Raw genomic sequence first — 19842 nt, 5'->3', positions numbered from 1 at the left:
CAAGTGCCTAGTTCAGTGCTCTGCACAAAGATGCCATTCAACAAATGCTACTGATTGAATGCACCTGGGAAACTGCTAGACCAACAGGGAACACTTCATTCTCCTTGCAGGGTTTTAGTGAAGCTCCAAGAACATTTCAAATGTACCTAAGCGACTACTTGCAATAAGGATCAAGCTTCCGATCAAAGTGTTTTCTGAACTGATAAAGGAAAAAGGAGATGTTTGCTACATATCAAACAGGAATTTTATTTGATTCATGAAAGCTCCTTATGCCTTCTTGACAGGGGCCTTTTTGACGGGGGCCTTCTTGGCGGGGGCTTTCTTGGCAGGGACTTTCTGGACAGGTGCTTTCTCGACAGGGGCCTCCTTGACAGATGCCTTCTTGGCAGCGGCTCTTTTGGCAGCTGCTCTCTTGGAAGGTGCCTTTTGGAGCTTCTTAACTTCATGCTTGATGATTCTGTTCCTCTGGAATAGTGGAAAAACAAATGCACCTGGTTATATACAAGATAGCACTAAAGTTGACAGAAATGCTCCTGTTGAATCCCATCTTTCCCTTCCAACATCAAATGCCCATAAATTCAGTCGAACATCACAAACCCGCTTCTAACCCTTGCAGCTACTATCTCTCCCCCTTTTAGACTGTGAGCCCACTGTTGGGTAGGGACTGTCTCTATATGTTGCCAACCTGTACTTCCCAAGCACTTAGTACAGTGCTCTGCACACAGTAAACGCTCAATAAATACGATTGATTGATCTGTTCCAGCCGCAGAAGTATCTGTGACGTGGTGAAGCTTGGGGAACATATGAAGTAAAAGGCACAAATCCCACCCTTGGAGCATTCCCATCCTCAAATGGGGCAAACACAACTGCTGGCAGGGTGCCAGAAGGGAACATTCTTATTTCATTCAGTGAAAACTCATATTGTGCATCCTTCCAAAAGTTTATTTTCCAGTTTGATCCAGTACAAACGACTGGTCTGCTATGATTAAGGTGTCGGATCTCTGCCTCAGGGTAAAACCCAGTTTTAGGGATTCAAGGAGCTTCTCAGTGATTCCCTTCCCATTCCTTTTCATTCTATGCCCTTTAAGTACCCACAGCTGTGCAACATTTATGTACATATCTGTAATTTATTTATATTAATGACTGTCCTTGCCTGAGATTGTGAGTTCCTTGTACGCAGGAAATGTTCAGCTCTGTTGTACTCTCCCAAGCGCTTAATATAGTACTCCACATAATCAGCCAATCAATTGTATTTATTTAGTGCTTACTGTGTGAAGGGACTGTCCCAAGTGCTTGGGAGAGTATAACATAACAGACACATTACCTGCCCACAACAAGCTTACAGTCTAGAGGGGGAGACTAATGTAAATCACTTATGAACATAAATGCTGTAGGGCTGGGAGCAGGGGTAGTGAATAAAGGGCACAAGTTAGGGCGATGCAGAAGGGAGTGGGAAAAGAAACAAGGAAATCAGGGAAGGCCTCCTGGAGATGTGCCTTCAATAAGGCTTTGAAGGCATTAATTCATTCAATCATATTTACTGAATGCTTACTGTGTGCAGAGCACTGTACTAAGTGCTTGGAAAGTACAATTTGGCAAAAAATAGAGACAATCCCTACCCAACAACGGGTTCAGAATCTAGAATGGGGGAGACAAACAAGTAGACAGGCATCAATATAAATAGAATTATAGACATATACACAGAATTAATAAAATAGAATAATAAATATGTATATACATATATACACAAGTGCTGTGAGGCCGTGAGGGGATAGAGCAGAGGGATGGAGGAGGAACAAAGGAAAAGGGGCTCAGTCAGAGAAAGTAATTGTCAGATGTGAAAAAGGAGAAGCGTCCCAGGCCAGAAGCAGGACGTGAGCGAGAGGTTGGTGATAATAGAGGTACAGTGAAAACGTTGGCGTTAGTAGAGCCATGTATGTTGGCTGGGTTGTAGGATAGTAGCAAGGTGACTGACTGCTTTAAAGCCGATGGTAAGGAGTTTCTGTTTGATGCAGAGGTCGATGAGCAACAGTAATGCCACTGATTGATTTTAGCCTTCCAGACGAGGTAGCAGTGAGTTTGACAGTTTTAAAAAGACGCACACTGATTCTCTCTAATGAAACTAAAAAATTCCACTACATCCACAACTTTGGAAATTACCAAACCATTCAAAGAGCTTAAAATTTGACCGCTTACCATTTTCTTTGCCTTCATGACCTTGTAACGATCAAAGTCTGTCATCTTGGCTTTCTGGTGAAAAAACAAAAGCTAAGTTTTCCTGAACTTCAAAATATTGGAACTATTCAAGCTAAAAATTAGAAAAAAAAAACCCAAACCTTTTCTCGGGCTTCAATCTTCTTGGCCCATCTCGTAGCTGTCCATTTCTCGTTAATCTTTTCCTTCTCCCAAGCAGCTCGAACATACTTCTGACGAGCACTGAAAGTTAAGCCAAACAGATTAATCTCCAGATGGACCCAAGTTTTCATCAAACCCAATGTGATAGCCTCCTCACTGCTGCGAATGTAACTGACCACGGTTGGTTTCCAAATGGGCATACCCAACTGGCAGACAGAGGCTCAGCCCCTCCAGACTCTAAACTAACTGCAGGCAGGAAGCACGTCTGCTAACTCTGTTGTACTGTACTCTCCCAAATACTTATTACAGTGCTTTACACACAGCGTAGCAGATAGAGCACGGACTTGGGAGTCAGAAAGTCATGGGTTCTAATCCTAGCTCCACCACTTGTCTGCTGTTTAACCGTGGCGAGTCACTTCACTTCTCCATGCCTCAGTTACTTCATCTGTAAAATGGGGATTGAGACTGTGAGCCCCATGTGGGACAGGGACTGTGTCCAACCTGATTTGCTTGTATCCACCCTAGAGCTTAGTACAGAGCCTGGAACACAGTAAGTGCTTAACAAATACCATATTTATTATACCACTGATTAATCTCCCCCTAAATGACACTGGACTTTAAATATAAAGCCACAAACTAGTCAATGGCTTCTGCTTCTAACCACACCCAACACACCTCTAGCAGAAACAGCTTTTGTCACAATAACTGAGGGTCTGCTCTCCCTTCCTGGGATGGGTCACAACCAAAAATTTGACCCAAAAGATAGCACTGGGAGGAATGGAAAAAACCTTGGATAATCCACACCCATATCCTCGGTCACTGGTAGTTTCAACAGTTCTCTCTTACTGAAGACAGGAGGTATAGCTGAGCCTGCTGCAAATCTGAAAACTGCTGATACAACCAAAGCTAGTTCAAAAGTAAAACAGCAAAAGATTTCAAAACTATGCCAGTTTTAACCCAGGTCACTACCCTGAAGAATAACATTCTTTGTAACATTAGACACCATCATTAGGCTTGGGTCTTGGATGCTACTGGATAAGTTGCGGGCACCCACATTTCATGAAGAGTCCAAGACTACAGCTTGATGTTGACTCAGTCAGTATGGTTATAATCAATGAATACCATGTCAGAGCCATTCCCCACACTAAATGAGTAAATCAGGCTGTGTACAGGTGAGACCTTAGTCAATCTATTTTTTGTAGCCATGCTGGAGGGGCAGATACACCCAGAAGCTTGTGCTAAACTGTTTCTGATCCCTTGGGAAATTAAACTCAACAGGGCGTAAACATCATCCAAAGTCCTCGACAGTCATCATGAACTGCTAAAAACTGATGATTGTGACCTGGAAGGACACACAAAGCCCACAACAGATCAACAAAGCACAGATTTGAAAATCTGTCTAAAGCCTCTCAGGGTCACATACCACACAGTCTGATCCCAACCAAAGGTATTCATTGGAACCAGACCTGAAAACTATTGTTCATTTCTGGTCCTGCTACCTCAGGTATGAAGAAGAAATAGAAAAATACCAGCATTTTTCGGGAAACCAAGCTACAGACTTAGAATGTAGCGGATATACCCAACATAACCAGTTTGTAGAGCAGTTTCATCAGCACCACCTGTTCGCCACATGTAAGCTCCTCAAGGACATGGGTAGTGTCTACCAACTGTACCGGACTCTCCCAAGTTCTTACTACAGTGCTCTGCACAAAGTGACCACTTGATTAATTGACTAAACGATAAAGACAGGATCAACCACCATGTAAACCCTGGAGCAGTTGTCTACAAGTGAGTTCTGCGGCTGGGCTAGACAGAGATCGAAGCTGAGTGGCCAAAGCTTAGAAGTTGAGCTACACCAGAGCAACCACAGACAAGATGAGGAGATGGATCAATCCAATGCCCTGAAAGCAAAGGCAAAATCACGAATTTAAGATCTCCCAATGGATAAATGGTCACACTGGAAATTTCCTAGGACCACGAGTACTGCTTTTTGTCCGGTGTTTTAAAATTTCTTGAGAATCAATACACTTCAGCTGGAAGACAGTATGAAAATCTGCACGGCAGTTTTTCCACAGACTGCTCAACTAGAAGGATTAAATCACCTGTGCGGAAATTTGAGAACGAAGTCAGTGAGTTGCATGCATTTGAAGGGCAAAGCCTGTCTTCTCACACCACTGCAGGGGCCATCAACCAAAGCCTACAACATTCAAGGAAATATAGATTCATTCATACTCAGCAAGGACTGATTCACAAGATTAACAATGAACACTGGCAATCGCCATGTTGACAGAGTGGAAATTATATCCTCTATATGTAATGACTTCCCCCAAATGCTTAGTTCGGTTTTCTACATATTGCAGGCACTCAATTCATACCACTGATTGGTAGATGAATGTGGAGCACTACCATCCACTCTTCAAATTAGAGCAGCTCATTAACAACCAGTTAAGTGGGTCCTCTTGAATTGAAAGACACCTTTGGAATACCCAAGCAATTTCACCCCATCCCATTCCAAAAAAGCACGGGTCCTCTACTCCAATAAAGAGTACCCAATTAATAGCGCTCTGCACACAGTACTGACTGGAAGCAGCATGGCTCAATGGAAAGAGCGCAGGCTTGGCAGTCGAAGGTCGTTCTAATCCCGGCTCTGCCACTTGTCAGCTGTGTGACTTTGTGTAACTTCTCTGTACCTCCATTATCTCATCTGTAAAATGGGGATTAAGACTGTGAGCCCCAAGTGGGGCAGCTGGATTACCCTGTATCTACCCCAGCGCTTAGAACAGTGCTTGACACACAGTAAGCACTTAATACCACCACCATCATCATCATCATCCCAAAAAGCCTTTCTCTTGTTCATTTCAACACCAACTGCACTAATACTACACTGATCATCATCATCATCATCAATCGTATTTATTGAGCGCTTACTATGTGCAGAGCACTGTACTAAGCGCTTGGGAAGTACAAATTGGCAACATATAGAGACAGTCCCTACCCAACAGTGGGCTCACAGTCTAAAAGGGGGAGGCAGAGAACAAAACCAAACATACTAACAAAATAAAATAAATAGGATATGTACAAATAAAATAAATAAATAGAGTAATAAATATGTACAAACATATATACAGGATATACATATATATATACATCAGTGTAATATATATATATTACACTGATGTAAGAACTGGCCTTGTTAATGCTGCTCCCAAAGGGCTAAGAATTCCCAAGAAGCAACTTCTGGCCCTAGAAAAACTGGGCTCAATTATGATATGCATGAAAATCTCATTTGTGAAAGTGCAGGAGGCAGCAAACCGACCATTGCAAACCAACTCTGAACCTACCCTGTTCTGGTCAATGACGTCCACTATTGCCACCAACTTCCCGGCATGTGGGCCGAAGGAAATGTAGGCCACCCGGCCAATCTCGACGTAGCGCTTGAATACCTGTAAAAGGGTCCAGAGTTTGTTATAAAAGTCACCAAACTACTAAAGCTAAAGTCAACTAGGCATGGAACATGGAGACGTGTAGAGGGCAGCCTGCACTCATTTTCTGGGCTTTCTCTATCAAATCCATTGACAGTGGCACTGCCACGCATAATAGCAACCTCCACCTAGCAGCCTTGTTCGTACACTGCAAAACACCAGCCCCGGCTGGGCCCACCCAAGGCTCTTTCCACAGTCAAGGGTAAAAATGACCAGCCACTATCACCTACACTAGTGACCTCGATCAAGTCACTTCACTTCTCTGGGCCTCAGTGACCTCATCTGTGAAATGGGGATGAAGACTGTGAGCCCTATGTGGAACAACCTGATTACCTTGTATGTACCCCTGCGCTTGGAACAGTGTTTGGCACATAGTAGGCACTTAACAAATCATCATCATCATCATCATCATCATCATCAATTGTATTTATTGAGCGCTTACTGTGTGCAGAGCACTGTACTAAGCGCTTGGGAAGTACAAGTTGGCAACATATAGAGACAGTCCCTACCCAACAGTGGGCTCACAGTCTAAAAGGGGGGAGACAGAGAACAAAACCAAACATACTAACAAAATAAAATAAATAGAATAGATATGTACAAGTAAAATAAATAAACAGAGTAACAACTATGTACAAACATATATACATGTGCAGTGGGGAAGGGAAGGAGGTAAGATTGGGGGGATAATAATGCCAACATTATTATTATAAAGACAATGGGGGGGACGAAGGGAAGGAAATGAGGTCAACAATTCACTTCTACAGAAATGTAAGTCATTCACTCAATTGTATTTATTGAGTGCTTACTGTGTGCAGAGCACTGCACTAAGCGCTTGGAGAGTACAATTCGGCAATAAAGAGGGACAATCCCTGCCCACACCGGGCTTACATTCCTTCAATCGTATTTACTGAGCACTTCCTGTGTGCAGAGCACTGTACTAAGCACTTGGGAAGTACAAGTCAGCAACATATAGAGACGGCCCCTACCCAACAATGGGCTCACAGCAGCGTGGCTCAGTGGAAAAGAGCCCGGGCTTTGGAGTCAGAGGTCAGGGGTTCAAATCCCAGTTCCGCCAATTGTCAGCTGTGTGACTCTGGGCAAGTCACTTCTCTGTGCCTCAGTTCCCTCATCTGTAAAATGGGGATGAAGACTGTGAGCCCCCCCGTGGGACAACCTGATCACCTTGTAACCTACCCAGTGCTTAGAACAGTGCTTTGAACATAGTAAGCGCTTTATAAATGCCACCATTATTATATATATTGTTATTAGAAGGCATTCATTCGGCCTTGTGATCTGAACTTGTGGAGTGACCCAATGTTTAGGCCTCCGTTTTCTGTCACTTTACATCAGGCAAAAACTCCTCACCCTCGCCTTCAAGGCTGTCCATCACCTCGCCCCCTCCTACCTCACCTCCCTTCTCTCCTTCTCCAGCCCAGCCCCGCACCCTCCGCTCCTCTGCCCCTAACCCCCTCACCGTGCCTCGTTCTCGCCTGTCCCGCCATTGACCCCCGGCCCACGTCCTCCCCCTGGCCTGGAATGCCCTCCCTCTGCACATCCGTGGCTCAATGGAAAGGGCACGGGCTTTGGAGTCAGAGGTCAGGGGTTCAAATCCCGGCTCCGCCACTTGTCAGCTGTGTGACTTTGGGCAAGTCACTTCACTTCTCTGGGCCTGTTACCTCATCTGTAAAACGGGGATGAAGACTTGAGCCCCCCGTGGGACAACCTGATCACCTTGAAACCTCCCCAGTGCTTAAAACAGTGCTTTGCACATAGTAAGCGCTTAATAAATGCCATCATTATTATTATTATTAAGAAACCCTTCCCAGACTGAGCCTCCTCCTTCTTCTCCCCACAGCACCTGTATATATGGATATATGTTTGTACGGATTTATTACTCCATTTATTTATTTTATTTGTACATATTTATTCTATTTACTTTATCTTTGTTAATATGTTTTGTTTTGTTGTCTGGCTCCCCTTTCTAGACTGTGAGCCCGCTGTCGGGTAGGGACCGTCTCTGAATGTTGCCAATTTGGACTTCCCAAGCGCTTAGTCCAGTGCTCTGCACACAGTAAGCGCTCAATAAATACGATTGAATGAATGAATGAGTATTATTATCCGCCAAGCTAGCGCTCTTCCTTCCTTCAAAGCCCTACTGAGAGCTCACCTCCTCCAGGTGGCCTTCCCAGACTGAGCCCCCTCCTTCCCTCCCATCCCTCCCGCCTTACCTCCTTCCCCTCCCCACAGCACCTGCATATGTTTGTACGTATTAATTACTCTATTTATTTATTTTATACATACTTACTCTATTTTATCTTGTTAATACGTTTTGTTGCCTGTCACCCGCTTCTAGACTGTGAGCCCGCTGCTGGGTAGGGCCCGTCTCTATATGGTGCCACCTTGTACTTCCCAAGCGCTTAGTACAGTGCTCTGCACATAGTAAGCGCTCAATAAATACGACTGAATGAATGAATGTCTCCCATAAGACTGTCTCTATATGTTGCCAACTTGGACTTCCCAAGAGCTTGGTCCCGTGCTCTGCACACATTAAGTGCTCAATAAATGCGATTGATTCACTCATGCCTTCATTCACCCACTTAGAGTAGCGGCGTGGCCCAGTAGGAAAGAGCCCGGGCTTTGGAGTCAGAGGTCGTGGGTTCAAATCCCGACCCCACCCCAGGCCTGCTGTGTGACCTTGGGCAAGTCCCTTAACTTCTCTGGGCCTCAGTTACCTCATCTGCAAAATGGGCATGAAGACTGTGAGCCCCACGTGGGACAACTTGATCACCTTGTATCCCCCCACAGCGCTTAGAACAGTGCTTTGCGCATAGTAAGCGCTTAACAAATACCAATAAAAAGAAATTAAAAAAAATATTAAAAAATCCCGGCTCTGCCAATTGTCAGCTGTGTGATGTTGGGAAAGTCACTTAACTTCTCTGTGCTTGTTCCCTCATCTGTAAAATGGGGATTAAAACTGTGAGCCCCCCCGTGGGACAACCTGATCACCTTGTAACCTCCCCAGCGCTTAGAACAGTGCTTTGCACATAATAAGCGCTTAATAAATGCCCCTATTATTATTATTATTATTATTATTATAAGGGATTCCCTCCCCCCTACCTGAGGCGGAGGCGGCAGGATTAGAACTCAGCACCCCTGACTTTTGAGGCGCGTGCTCTTTACCTCAGGTCAGGCTGCTGCAGGCCATTCCCGGCGTCGCTCTCGGAGCTCCACATGGCGGCGCTCACGAGCCGATTGCCCCCGCTGGACCCCCCCCCCCCCCCCCGGCCACGCGCCACCGCGCACGCGCGCCGGCCGCAGGAGCCCCCGCAGGCCCGGCCACTGCACACTTCCCAAGCGGCGCGGATGGATTCTGGAATACCGGGAAACCATTCCTCTCCCCGCCGCGACTTCTCCAACCCCAGGCCTGCCTCCTCCTGGCTCCCTAAGGCCGCCTCCCGCGAGGGGGATCCATCGGGTCCCAAACCGGGGCCAGGCCCGGAGCCCCGACGCAAGGCTACTCACCATGTCGGCGTTCAGCGAGAAGGGAGAGGACCGCGCATGCGCGGAACGTAACCCTCCACCTCTAGGGAAACGTGCTACGTACGCGTCACGTAAGGGTCGGGGAAAGCAATGCGCATGCGCGCTGGGAAAAGCCCGCCCTAGATTCCCTCCGGATCATCATTCATTCATTCATTCAGTCGTATTTATTGAGCGCTTACTATGTGCAGAGCACTGTACTAAGCGCTTGGGAAGTACAAGGTGGCAACATAGAGAGACGGGCCCTACCCAACAGCGGGCTCACAGTCTAGAAGGGGGTGACAGGCAACAGAACGTATTGACAACATAAAATAGAGTAAATATGTATAAAATAAATAAAGTCTCTATCATCATCATCATCAATCGTATTTATTGAGAGCTTACTGTGTGCAGAGCACTGTACTAAGCGCTTGGGAAGTACAAGTTGGCAACATATAGAGACAGTCCCTACCCAATAGTGGGCTCACAGTCTAAAAGGGGGAGACAGAGAACAAAACCAAACATACTAACAAAATAAAATGAATAGAATAGATATGTACAAGATAAATAGAGTAATAAATATGTACAAACATATATACATATATACAGGTGCTGTGGGGAAGGGAAGGAGGTAAGACGGGAGGGATGGAGAGGGGGAGGAGGGGGCTCAGTCTGGGAAGGCCTCTTGGAGGAGGTGAGTTCTCAGTAGGGTCTTGGAGGGACGAAGAGAGCTAGCTTGGCGGATGGGCAGAGGGAGGGCATTCCAGGCCCGGGGGAGGACGGGCGTGGGTTCTAATCCCAGCACTGACACTTGGCTGCTGTGTGACCTTGGGCAAATCACTTCACTTCCCTATGCCCCAGATGTGTCATCTGTAAAATGAGGGTTAAGTCCGTGAGCCCTATGTGAGACGGGGACTATGTCCAACCCGATTTGCCAGTAGCCACCAGGGGGTGCTTAGAACAGTGGTTGGCACACAGTAAGCGCTTAACTAATACCATCATCAACATCAGCACAGCCAAGACACCTTGGCCCTGTCAAGATGCCTCCACCGGCCGCGTGGGCGCGGGTGACGGAGGCGGCTTTTTCCCCCATTTTACAGATGAGGTAACGGGCCCGGAGGGGTTAGGTGACTTGCCCAAGGTCCCACAAAAAGCAATCAGCAGAGCTGGGATTGGAACCCAGGTCCTCTGACACCCAGGCCCGGGCTCTTTCCATTAGGCCACGTTGACGTTGCTTCTCCAGACATGTGGGTACGTGAGGTCACGAGGACCTCTCACATATATAAGCAGCGTGGCTTACTGGAAAGAGCCCGGGCTTGAGAGTCAGTGGTCATGGTTTCTAATCCCGACTCCGCCACTTGTCAGGCTGTGTGACCTTGGGCGAGCCACTTAACTCCTCTGTTCCTCGGTTACCTCATCTGTAAGATGGGGATGAAGACTGTGAGCCCCACGTGGGACAACCTGATAACCCTGTATCTACCCCGGTGCTTAGAACAGTGCTTGGCACTGTTGCCAACTTGTATTTCCCAAGCGTGTGGTATATGAGAAGCAGCGTGGCTTACTGGAAAGAGCCCGGGCTTGAGAGTCAGAGGTCATGGTTTCTCATCCCGACTCTGCCACTTGTCAGGCTGTGTGACCTTGGGCGAGCCACTTAACTCCTCTGTTCCTCGGTTACCTCATCTGTAAGATGGGGATGAAGACTGTGAGCCCCACGTGGGACAACCTGATAACCTTGTATCTACCCAGGTGCTTAGAACAGTGCTTGGCACTGTTGCCAACTTGTATTTCCCAAGCGTGTGGTATATGAGAAGCAGCGTGGCTTACTGGAAAGAGCCCGGGTTTGAGAGTCAGTGGTCATGGTTTCTAATCCCGACTCCGCCACTTGTCAGGCTGTGTGACCTTGGGCGAGCCACTTAACTCCTCTGTTCCTCGGTTACCTCATCTGTAAGATGGGGATGAAGACTGTGAGCCCCACGTGGGACAACCTGATAACCTTGTATCTACCCCGGTGCTTGGAACAGTGCTTGGCACTGTTGCCGACTTGTATTTCCCAAGCGCTTAGTACGGTGCTCTGCACACAGTAAGCGCTCAATAAGTATGATTGATTGACTGATTGATTGATTGATTGAGGCCTTCCTTCCTCTCCCCCTCGTCCCCCCTCCACCCCCCATCTTACCTCCTTCCCTTCCCCACAGCACCTGTATATATGTATATATGTTTGTACATATTTATTACTCTATTTATTTATTTATTTATTTTACTTGTACATATCTATTCTATTTATTTTATTTTGTTAGTACGTTTGGTTTTGTTCTCTGTCTCCCCCTTTTAGACTGTGAGCCCACTGTTGGGTAGGGACTGTCTCTACATGTTGCCAATTTGTACTTCCCAAGCGCTTAGTCCAGTGCTCTGCACATAGTAAGCGCTCAATAAATATGATTGATGATGATGATATGAGAAGCAGCGTGGCTTACTGGAAAGAGCCCGGGCTTGAGAGTCAGTGGTCATGGTTTCTAATCCCGACTCCGCCACTTGTCAGGCCGTGTGACCTTGGGTGAGCCACTTAACTCCTCTGTTCCTCGGTTACCTCATCTGTAAGATGGGGATGAAGACTGTGAGCCCCACGCGGGACAACCTGATAACCTTGTATCTACCCCGGTGCTTGGAACAGTGCTTGGCACTGTTGCCGACTTGTATTTCCCAAGCGCTTAGTACGGTGCTCTGCCCACAGTAAGCGCTCAATAAATACGATTGATTGATTGATTGAGGCCTTCCTTCCTCTCCCCCTCATCCCCCCTCCATCCCCCATCTTACCTCCTTCCCTTCCCCTCAGCACCTGTATATATGTTTGTACATATTTATTACTCTATTTATTTATTTTATTTGTACGTATCTATTCTATTTATTTTATTTTGTTAGTACGTTTGGTTTTGTTCTCTGTCTCCCCCTTTTAGACTGTGAGCCCACTGTTGGGGAGGGACTGTCTCTACGTGTTGGCAATTTGTACTTCCCAAGCGGTTAGTACAGTGCTCTGCACATAGTAAGCGCTCAGTAGATACGATTGATTATGATGATGACTGATTGAAAGAAGGCCGCAAGCGACGCCAGGGAGCAAGATGGCGGCGGGGCCTGGTCGGGATTAGCCCCGTCCCCTTCCCTCTCTCCCTCCCTCCCCCGCCGGCCGGGGCCTGCTCCCTCTGCGCATGCGCGGCTCCTGCCGGCCTCCGCATCATCGGAGGAGGAGGAGGAGGAAGAAGGCGCCGAGCGGCCCGCTGTTGTCGTCCCTGCCGCGGGCCCAGCCCCGTGGACGGTGGGCGCCCCCCCCTCATTTTCCCAGCCCCGACCCGGTTGGATCGATGGTCTCCCCGTCCCCTCTTGCAGTCGACGTAGGGGGTGGTCTCCGCGCGGATCATCATCAATCGTATTTATTGAGCCCTTACTATAATAACAATAATAATAACGTTGGCATTTGTTAAGCGCTTACTATGTGCAGGGCACTGTTCTAAGCGCCGGGGGTGGATACAAGGCGATCAAGTCGTCCCACACGGGGCTCACAGTCTTAATCCCCATTTTACAGAGGAGGGAACTGAGGCTGTGCCCAAGGTCACACAGCAGACATGTGGCAGAGCCGGGATTCGAACCCATGACCTCTGACTCCAAAGCCCGGGCTCTTTCCACTGAGCCACACTGCTTCCCATGCGTGCAGAGCACTGTACTGAGCGCTGGGGAAGTACAAATTGGCAACGTACAGAGACAGTCCCTACCCAACAGTGGGCTCACAGTCTAAAAGAATCGCGGATGCTTCCTCTCCTTCTTCCTGCCCCCCTGAAGCTATTTCTGGTTGATTTAGACGAGGGCCTTCCACTCCCTCGTCCCCAACTAAGGTGTTGGGTGTTTACAACAAGCCCGGTTTCCAGTGCGGCGGTTTCATTCATTTCATATCAGGCAGAAATTCCTCACCCTCTGCTTCAAGGCTGTCCATCCCCTCTCCCCCTCCTACCTCACCTCCCTCCTCTGCTTCTCCAGCCCAGCCCGCACCCTCCGCTCCTCTGCCACTAACCTCCTCACTGTACCTCGTTCTCACCTGTCCCGCCGTCGACCCCCGGCCCACGTCCTCCCCCTGGCCTCTCCATCCCCCCCATCTCACCTCCTTCCCTTCCCCACAGCCCCTGTATATATGTTTGTACATATTTATTACTCTATTTATTTATTTTACTTGTACATATCTATTCTATTTGTTTTATTTTGTTAGTATGTTTGGTTTTGTTCTCTGTCTCCCCCTTTTAGACCGTGAGCCCACTGTTGGGTAGGGACTGTCTCTGTGTGTTGCCAATTTGTACTTCCCAAGCGCTTAGTACAGTGCTCGGCACATAGTAAGCGCTCAATAAATACGATTGATGATGATGATGATGATGGAATGCCCTCCCTCCGCACATCCGCCAAGCTAGCTCTCTTCCTCCCTTCAAAGCCCTACTGAGAGCTCACCTCCTCCAGGAGGCCTTCCCAGACTGAGCCCCCTCCTTCCTCTCCCGATCCTCCCCATCCCCCCCGCCTTGCCTCCTTCCCCTCCCCACAGTACCTGTATATATGTTTGTACATATTGATTACTCTATTTTACTTGTACATATTTATTCTTTTTTAATTTTGTTAATATGTTTTGTTTTGTTGTCTGTCTCCCCCTTCTAGACTGTGAGCCAGCTGTTGGGTAGGGACCGTCTCTATATGTTGCCAACTTGTACTTCCCAAGCGCATAGTACAGTAAGCGCTCAATAAATACGATTGAATGAAATCTTAAAAATGTCCAGTAAGGACCCCCCCCCCCCCCCACCTGCCTGCCTGAGTTTGCTTCAGAGCAAAAGCGGCACAGCCTAGTGGAAAGAGGCCAGGCCTGGGGAGTTAGAAGATCCAGGTTCTAATCCTAGCCCCGTCACTCGCCTGCTGTGTGACTTTGAGAAAGTCACTTAACTTCTCTGGGTCTCCACTGCCTCATCCATGAAATGGGGATTCGATACCGTTTCTCCCCCCTCCTTAGACTGTGAGCCCCATGAGGGACAGGGACTCTGCCTGACCTGATTTTCTTGTATCCAGCGCATGGCACATGGAAAGTACTCACTTTCCCAAGTGCTTGTTACAGTGTTCTGCACAGAGTAAGCGCTCACTAAATATTAACAAATATCATGATTATTATTACTATTATTATTACCTCCATAGGGGCTAGCTTGCTTTGCAATGAAAATTATCTTTGTTTCAACTGAGTAGTTGTGTCTTGTTTTCTCCCTCAGTTGCACAGGATGGAGGAGTCAGCCCAGCCGATAACACATTCGTCTGGGACTCAGAAGAGAAAAAAATCAAACCCCGTTTCAGAGGTGAACCAGAAGCTCCCAAAAACTGTGACTCCCTTTCTGCTCCTGTAAGTTCCCAAAGAAAGGAAAATCATCAACTTACCCACTTAAAATGCCAACCTCCCTAGAGGACAGATAGCGATAAGAAAAATAAGTAAACCCATATGTTTTCACATTTGCAATTATAGGACCTCAGAGTCGGAACAGGACACGGACTCCGAAGGCACATCCGGGAAGAGCTCTGAGGAGAACCTTGTAAACGGAGAAGCCCTGGATCTCTCGATCGCCAAACAGACCCTCTCCAGAGCAGTAAGCAGAGGTGAGAGCAAACCCCTGGACCGAGTGGACATCAGTAATGATGAAGATATTGGCTTGTTGAACCGCATGAGCCTGAGTGATGTGCAAAAGAGAGGCGTTTTAGTCAACCAGTGGGTACCACCTTCAAACTTCCAGTTTCCAAAAAGACTAATGGACTCTGGAACTAACCAAAAGCATTGCCGCTGCAGCACCCAGCTGCTCCAAGAGTATAAGTTTGCCCGCTACTCGCCATATCTGGACGGGGTCTTCTGCGGACCCTGTTTTGTGTTCAACAGCGGCAAGGAAGCAGTTTTGGTCTCCACCCCCTTGAAAGATTGGTCCAACGGCAAGAAAGTCCTGGAGAGACACAGCCAATCGAAAGAGCACGGGCGGGCGGCTGCGAGGACCGAGCTGTTTGTCGCCTTTGAGCACGAGAAAAAACTGACAGGGTGGAGCCGCCATGCCCTCAAACAGATCGTCAAAATCATCATCTTCTGTGGGAGGCAGAATGTTTTACTGGGAGGGATGTTGAACAGCACCAAGATGGTGCATGCTATCACACATTATGTGGCTGAACTGGACCCGGTTTTGAAAGAGAACCTCAGCCACGCCCCATATGGCCCCTTGGACACCTCAGAATGGATGCAGAGCAAACTTGCTGACCTCACAGGCCTCCAGATTCAGAGCAGGATTCTGGAGAGGGTTAAAGCAGCCACGTTCTTTAGTTTGATAGCGGATGGGAGCACCGACGTTTCCACGAAAGAGAACATCGCCCTCTCCGTGCGTTACGTTCACCGGAGCCGAGAGGGCCAGGTGGAACTTCGAGAAGACCCGATTGACTTTGTAGAGGGCTTTGACACAACAGAGAGGAGCCTGACAGAGCTCTTTCTGCAGAAAATCTCAGCTTGGGGCTTGCGGAAAGAGCTGCTGAGAGGCTACAGCTACCAGGGGGGCAGTCACATGAGTGGGCAGCTGGCGAGGATTTGTGACATCCTGCCCGAAGCCGTATACTCGGCCTCTAAGACCCATGAGCTCAACATGGCGATCATTCGGTCCTGTGCGGTGAGGCCTGTGGCTAAGCTGCTGGATACGCTAGGGAAAGTCACTGCAGTGCTGAAGTGGTCTATGGAGCGCTTCGGCCCCTGCCTTGGGGACCTGCAGGAATTTCTGGACACGGTCGGGGAAACCGGAGAGGAAGAGGAAGAAGAGGAGGATAATCTCCAACACCTCAGCTGGGTAGACGCCCTAAGCTGCTTTAAAGCCAAATATGCAGCGGTCCTGGGCGCTTTGCAGAAATTGACAGACGACAGTGGGGATGCTGAAAGACTCTTATATTCGATCACCAAGTTTGACTTCCTGATGAGCCTGGTGTGTGTTGAGCACGTCCTTGCGTGCACCCGATCTCTGCACCTGGATATGCAGCGTGCCGACACCGATCTCATCCACATGTCCGACGAGGCCAACCTCATCATTCAGAGGTTCGGGAGAATGAAAGACGACGGCGACCTGGGGTTCGAGTCGCTGTACGATGAAGCGAAGCGATTAGCCGATGCCGTGGGGGTCCAGGAATCTCCGCCGGGCCTCGGAGGGCGGTCGGCCCCCCTGTGCGGCCCCCCGGCTGAGGACATCCAGGAGGGCTACAGGCGGGATCTGTTTGTGCCGTTTCTGGACCATGTCATTTCAGAACTGCAGGAGCAACTGCTGGAGTGCTCTCCGCGGTTCATTGCCCAGTACCTCGTCCCCGACAAGCTGCTTTTGCTGGAAAATGACGAGTCCGAGGTAGCCCTCTATGACGCTTTCAAGGGCGACATCTCCAACCTGGACAGCTTTAAAGCAGAACTGCAGAGGTGGCGGGCAAAATGGATGGACATCCCCAGGAACGAGCAGCCCAGTAGCATCCTGGCCGCTCTGCAGCACTTAAACCCCATCTGTTACCCCAACATCAATGCGGCTCTCTCCGTCCTGGCCACCATGCCCATCAGCGTCCCAGCCGGAGAGGTGTCATCGCGGGCTTTGAGGAGAGTCAGAATCTGTCAGAGAAACTCAGTGAGGGGGAGTCGGCTGCCTGGACTGGCTCTGACTTACGTCCATCAGGACATCGATGTTGATGTAGATCTCGTTTTGGGGGATTTTGACCGCTTCTTACGCTAACAGAGCGTTTTGTCGCTTTCAAAACCACTCGGGCAAAATTGAACTGACTCCGGGTAGCTGTGGAATGGTGGGGGGGGCGGGGTGATAAGGGTATTTATTGAGTCCCTACTTGGTGCAAAGCACTGAACTGAGCACTTGGAAAAGTGCAGCAATGGGCATGGTATTGGTCTACATTATGGTACCTGTAAATAATGGCACCTGGGCATGGACCATCGCAGGGTAAATGTGTCTGACACTCGATTTCTATGTTTAGTATTTGATACGGTCCTGTTTTAAAGGAGCTTTTCAAAGGCAAAGGGAGTTGTGTCCTATGGAGCCCTTACATACCCCCTAGAGAGAGAGCTAAATGTTTGATTTTTAATCTTAGCAGTGTAGATTGACAGCGCCATTGGACGCAAATTACAATTGTGACTGTTGGTGCAATAGTGTGTTTCCTACTTTGGAATTTGGCAGTTGCCTGTCAATTTGATGACCGAGATTGAGACTTCACCGCTGTCTTTCTCTCCTCCAGCCCTATATCCTGTATGCTGTTGACTCCATGCTTTTGGATGAAACACAGAAGGGCACGAAGCTGTTAAATAAGTCTAATGCAGGAAAGAGACGGTATTGATCCAGGAAAGCTTTGTGCAGGTGGGTGGCATAATAATAGAACTGTAATTCTCCGGAAGGAGGGGAGCTGGAGAGGAGAATTAATGGAAGTGGCGTGTTAGGGATGGGGTGGAACGGTGAACCTGGATAAAAGAACCTGAAGTGGCTATGTTCAGTGAAGTGGCTTGTATAACGCCCTTATTCTGTGCCAAGCACTGTGCCTAGCACTGGGATAGAGGCCAGATAATCAGCCCAGACAAACATCCTCTACCTCCCAGGGCTCACATCTGATGATTGAGGAAGAGCAGATTCCCCATTTTACTGATGAGGAAACAGGCCCAGAGAGGTTAAGGGGCATGCCCAAAGTTACACAGCAGGTCAGTAGCAAAGCTGGGGTTAGAACCTGAGTTTCTTGACTCCCAGCTCCGTGTTCCTTTCCCAAGTCCATGCAGAACACCCCACGCTGACAAAGTCCAGGACTGCCTGAGGAAGTGCTCAGGTCCCTGGATGGAAGGGGGCAATCGGAAATGGGATATTTAGCTTGTGGTGGCGGTGATCTGCAAGATGTAGGAAGGGCTCCTTGGACCTGGGGAAGCTACCTCAGATGGAGGAGCAATTCCTGGGGATCCCAACCCCAGGTGTTGGGCCAGGATGGTATCCTGACACTCAATTCATTGCTGTGAGTACTGGATCTCACTGGTCCTAGTCTAAAATCCATCATCCCCACACTCACGCCACTGCTGGCAGGGAGATAATGCTAGGGATGCAGAAATGTATTGGTCAGGAAGCTTGAACTTCCTCTTTGGGGGCCGCTTCCATCTTGTAGGTAAACAGAGCTCTTAAGTCCCCCAGGTTTCTTTCATTTAATAATATTAAACTCACAATGGATTTTTTTCACAGTAACTGAAATGATAAATGCTACATTACAACGTTTTGGATGGTTCTTTTCAAAAAGGTTCTCGTAGAGCAGTACAAGAGCTAGTTAAAGCCTTCAATTTTGTAGGAAATTAAAACCAAGGCTTAGGGCTCTGTTGAGCCCAGAAACGGGAAAAAACAAAGGTGGAATGTGTGGGGGAAAGAAACCAAGAAGAAAACAAGCAAAAGTTAAGGAGCAAGAAAACATAAATGGGAAATCCTTTCATGGATTTCAAGAGCTAAGTAGTTAAAGTTGGTGACAACTAAAGGAAATTTTGTGTGTCCCCTCACGGGGGAAGAAGAGGAAGGTACTTTACCTGGGGCATTATGGGAAGTTGGAGGGAAACCTGCTTGTCTTGATTCTCTCTTGCCTCGATGGTTCCTTTTGTGTCTTTGTGAAACAAGGGAAAACCCTAGGGTCTATAAACTTGTAAGCCCAACATGAAGCTTGCCTCAGGCCCAGTTTTGCCTGTAGATGCTCTTCTTCTGTAATCAGTCATTCAATTGATGGCTTTGATTGAGTATCTGTTAAGGGCCTGGCACTCTACTCTTCACTTGGGAGCATACAACTGTAGCAAGACTCGTTCCCTGCCCTCAAGGACCTTACCACGTAATGGGGGCGGCCAGACCAAAACTATTTTCAGAGCGTGAAAGTTGGAGGAAGAACAAGTATAAAGCAGGAAGCAGTATAAGCATTGCGGGATGAAATGTGCAGATTAGTAAAGTAAATGAATCAAAGATATACATATGTGCCAGGGGTCCACAGAGAGGATTAATATGTTAATATCGATTCAGTATCAATGATTTAACAATAATTAATAATTTAATATTAATATGTTTAACACCATTGGGGACTGAAAAGGCCTCCTGGAAGAGGCAAAATTTTAAGAGGGCTTTAAAGGTCAGGCGCCCTGGGTGGCCTGGCGGATTTTGGGGAAAGGGAGTCTTGGGCTGGGGGAATAGCCCGAGCTAGGAGGTGGAAGCGGGAGAGTCGAGGTAGGTTAGGAGAGGGGCTTGCGAGAGGAAAACAGTGCAAACTGGGAAGTAGCGGGTGAACAGAGCCGATGCATAAGATGGAGGCAACTGGTGGGGAGCCTCAAGGCCAGGGATAAGGAGTTTCTGATAGTGCCAAGCAACTCTGCAGGGTGATTCGTGTAGCACCACAGGGTATGGACTGAAGTGGGGAGAAGCTGGAG

The 19842-nt window shown here is 48.1% G+C and overlaps 2 protein-coding genes across 3 annotated transcripts; one reads left to right on the top strand and one right to left on the bottom strand.

The window, feature by feature from the left end:
* Positions 1-226: 226 nt before the first annotated feature.
* Positions 227-9406, bottom strand: RPL14 (ribosomal protein L14). Its single transcript, XM_038759569.1, has 6 exons — positions 9360-9406; positions 5697-5798; positions 4458-4552; positions 2337-2436; positions 2197-2250; positions 227-465 (listed from the first exon to the last, which is right to left on the bottom strand). The coding sequence occupies exons 1-6, from the start codon at positions 9360-9362 to the stop codon at positions 268-270; spliced, it is 552 nt and encodes a 183-aa protein (XP_038615497.1). The 5' UTR covers positions 9363-9406; the 3' UTR covers positions 227-267.
* Positions 9372-18657, top strand: LOC119939478. 2 transcript variants are annotated; one of them, XM_038759529.1, is made up of 4 exons: positions 9372-9437; positions 14636-14763; positions 14884-17101; positions 17655-18657. In XM_038759529.1, exons 2-4 carry the CDS (start codon positions 14645-14647, stop codon positions 17751-17753), a joined length of 2436 nt encoding a protein of 811 aa, XP_038615457.1. In that variant the 5' UTR covers positions 9372-9437; positions 14636-14644; the 3' UTR covers positions 17754-18657. The 2 variants fall into 2 exon arrangements, with proteins under 2 accessions (XP_038615457.1, XP_038615465.1); XM_038759537.1 differs by lacking the exons at positions 9372-9437; positions 17655-18657 and adding an exon at positions 12594-12663 and having other exon boundaries at positions 14884-17559.
* The last annotated feature ends 1185 nt before the right edge of the window (positions 18658-19842 follow it).

This window comes from Tachyglossus aculeatus, chromosome 2 (genome assembly GCF_015852505.1).
Source record: "Tachyglossus aculeatus isolate mTacAcu1 chromosome 2, mTacAcu1.pri, whole genome shotgun sequence".
In the NCBI taxonomy this organism is placed as follows: domain Eukaryota; kingdom Metazoa; phylum Chordata; class Mammalia; order Monotremata; family Tachyglossidae; genus Tachyglossus; species Tachyglossus aculeatus.
Note: the sequence above shows the minus strand (reverse complement) of the source record. Positions and strands in the feature narration are given on the sequence as shown.

Coding starts and splice junctions, on each gene's coding strand:
- RPL14 (XM_038759569.1), bottom strand. Junction 4,553..5,696: donor ACGTCATTGACCAGAACAGG/GTAGGTTCAGAG, acceptor TGAATGTTGTAG/GCTTTGGTTGATGGCCCCTG. Junction 466..2,196: donor TCATGAAGGCAAAGAAAATG/GTAAGCGGTCAA, acceptor CCACTATTCCAG/AGGAACAGAATCATCAAGCA.
- LOC119939478 (XM_038759529.1), top strand. CDS start 14,645: ATGGAGGAGTCAGCCCAGCCGATAACACATTCGTCTGGGACTCAGAAG. Junction 14,764..14,883: donor GTGACTCCCTTTCTGCTCCT/GTAAGTTCCCAA, acceptor TTGCAATTATAG/GACCTCAGAGTCGGAACAGG. Junction 17,102..17,654: donor ATCAGGACATCGATGTTGAT/GTAGATCTCGTT, acceptor TCTCTCCTCCAG/CCCTATATCCTGTATGCTGT.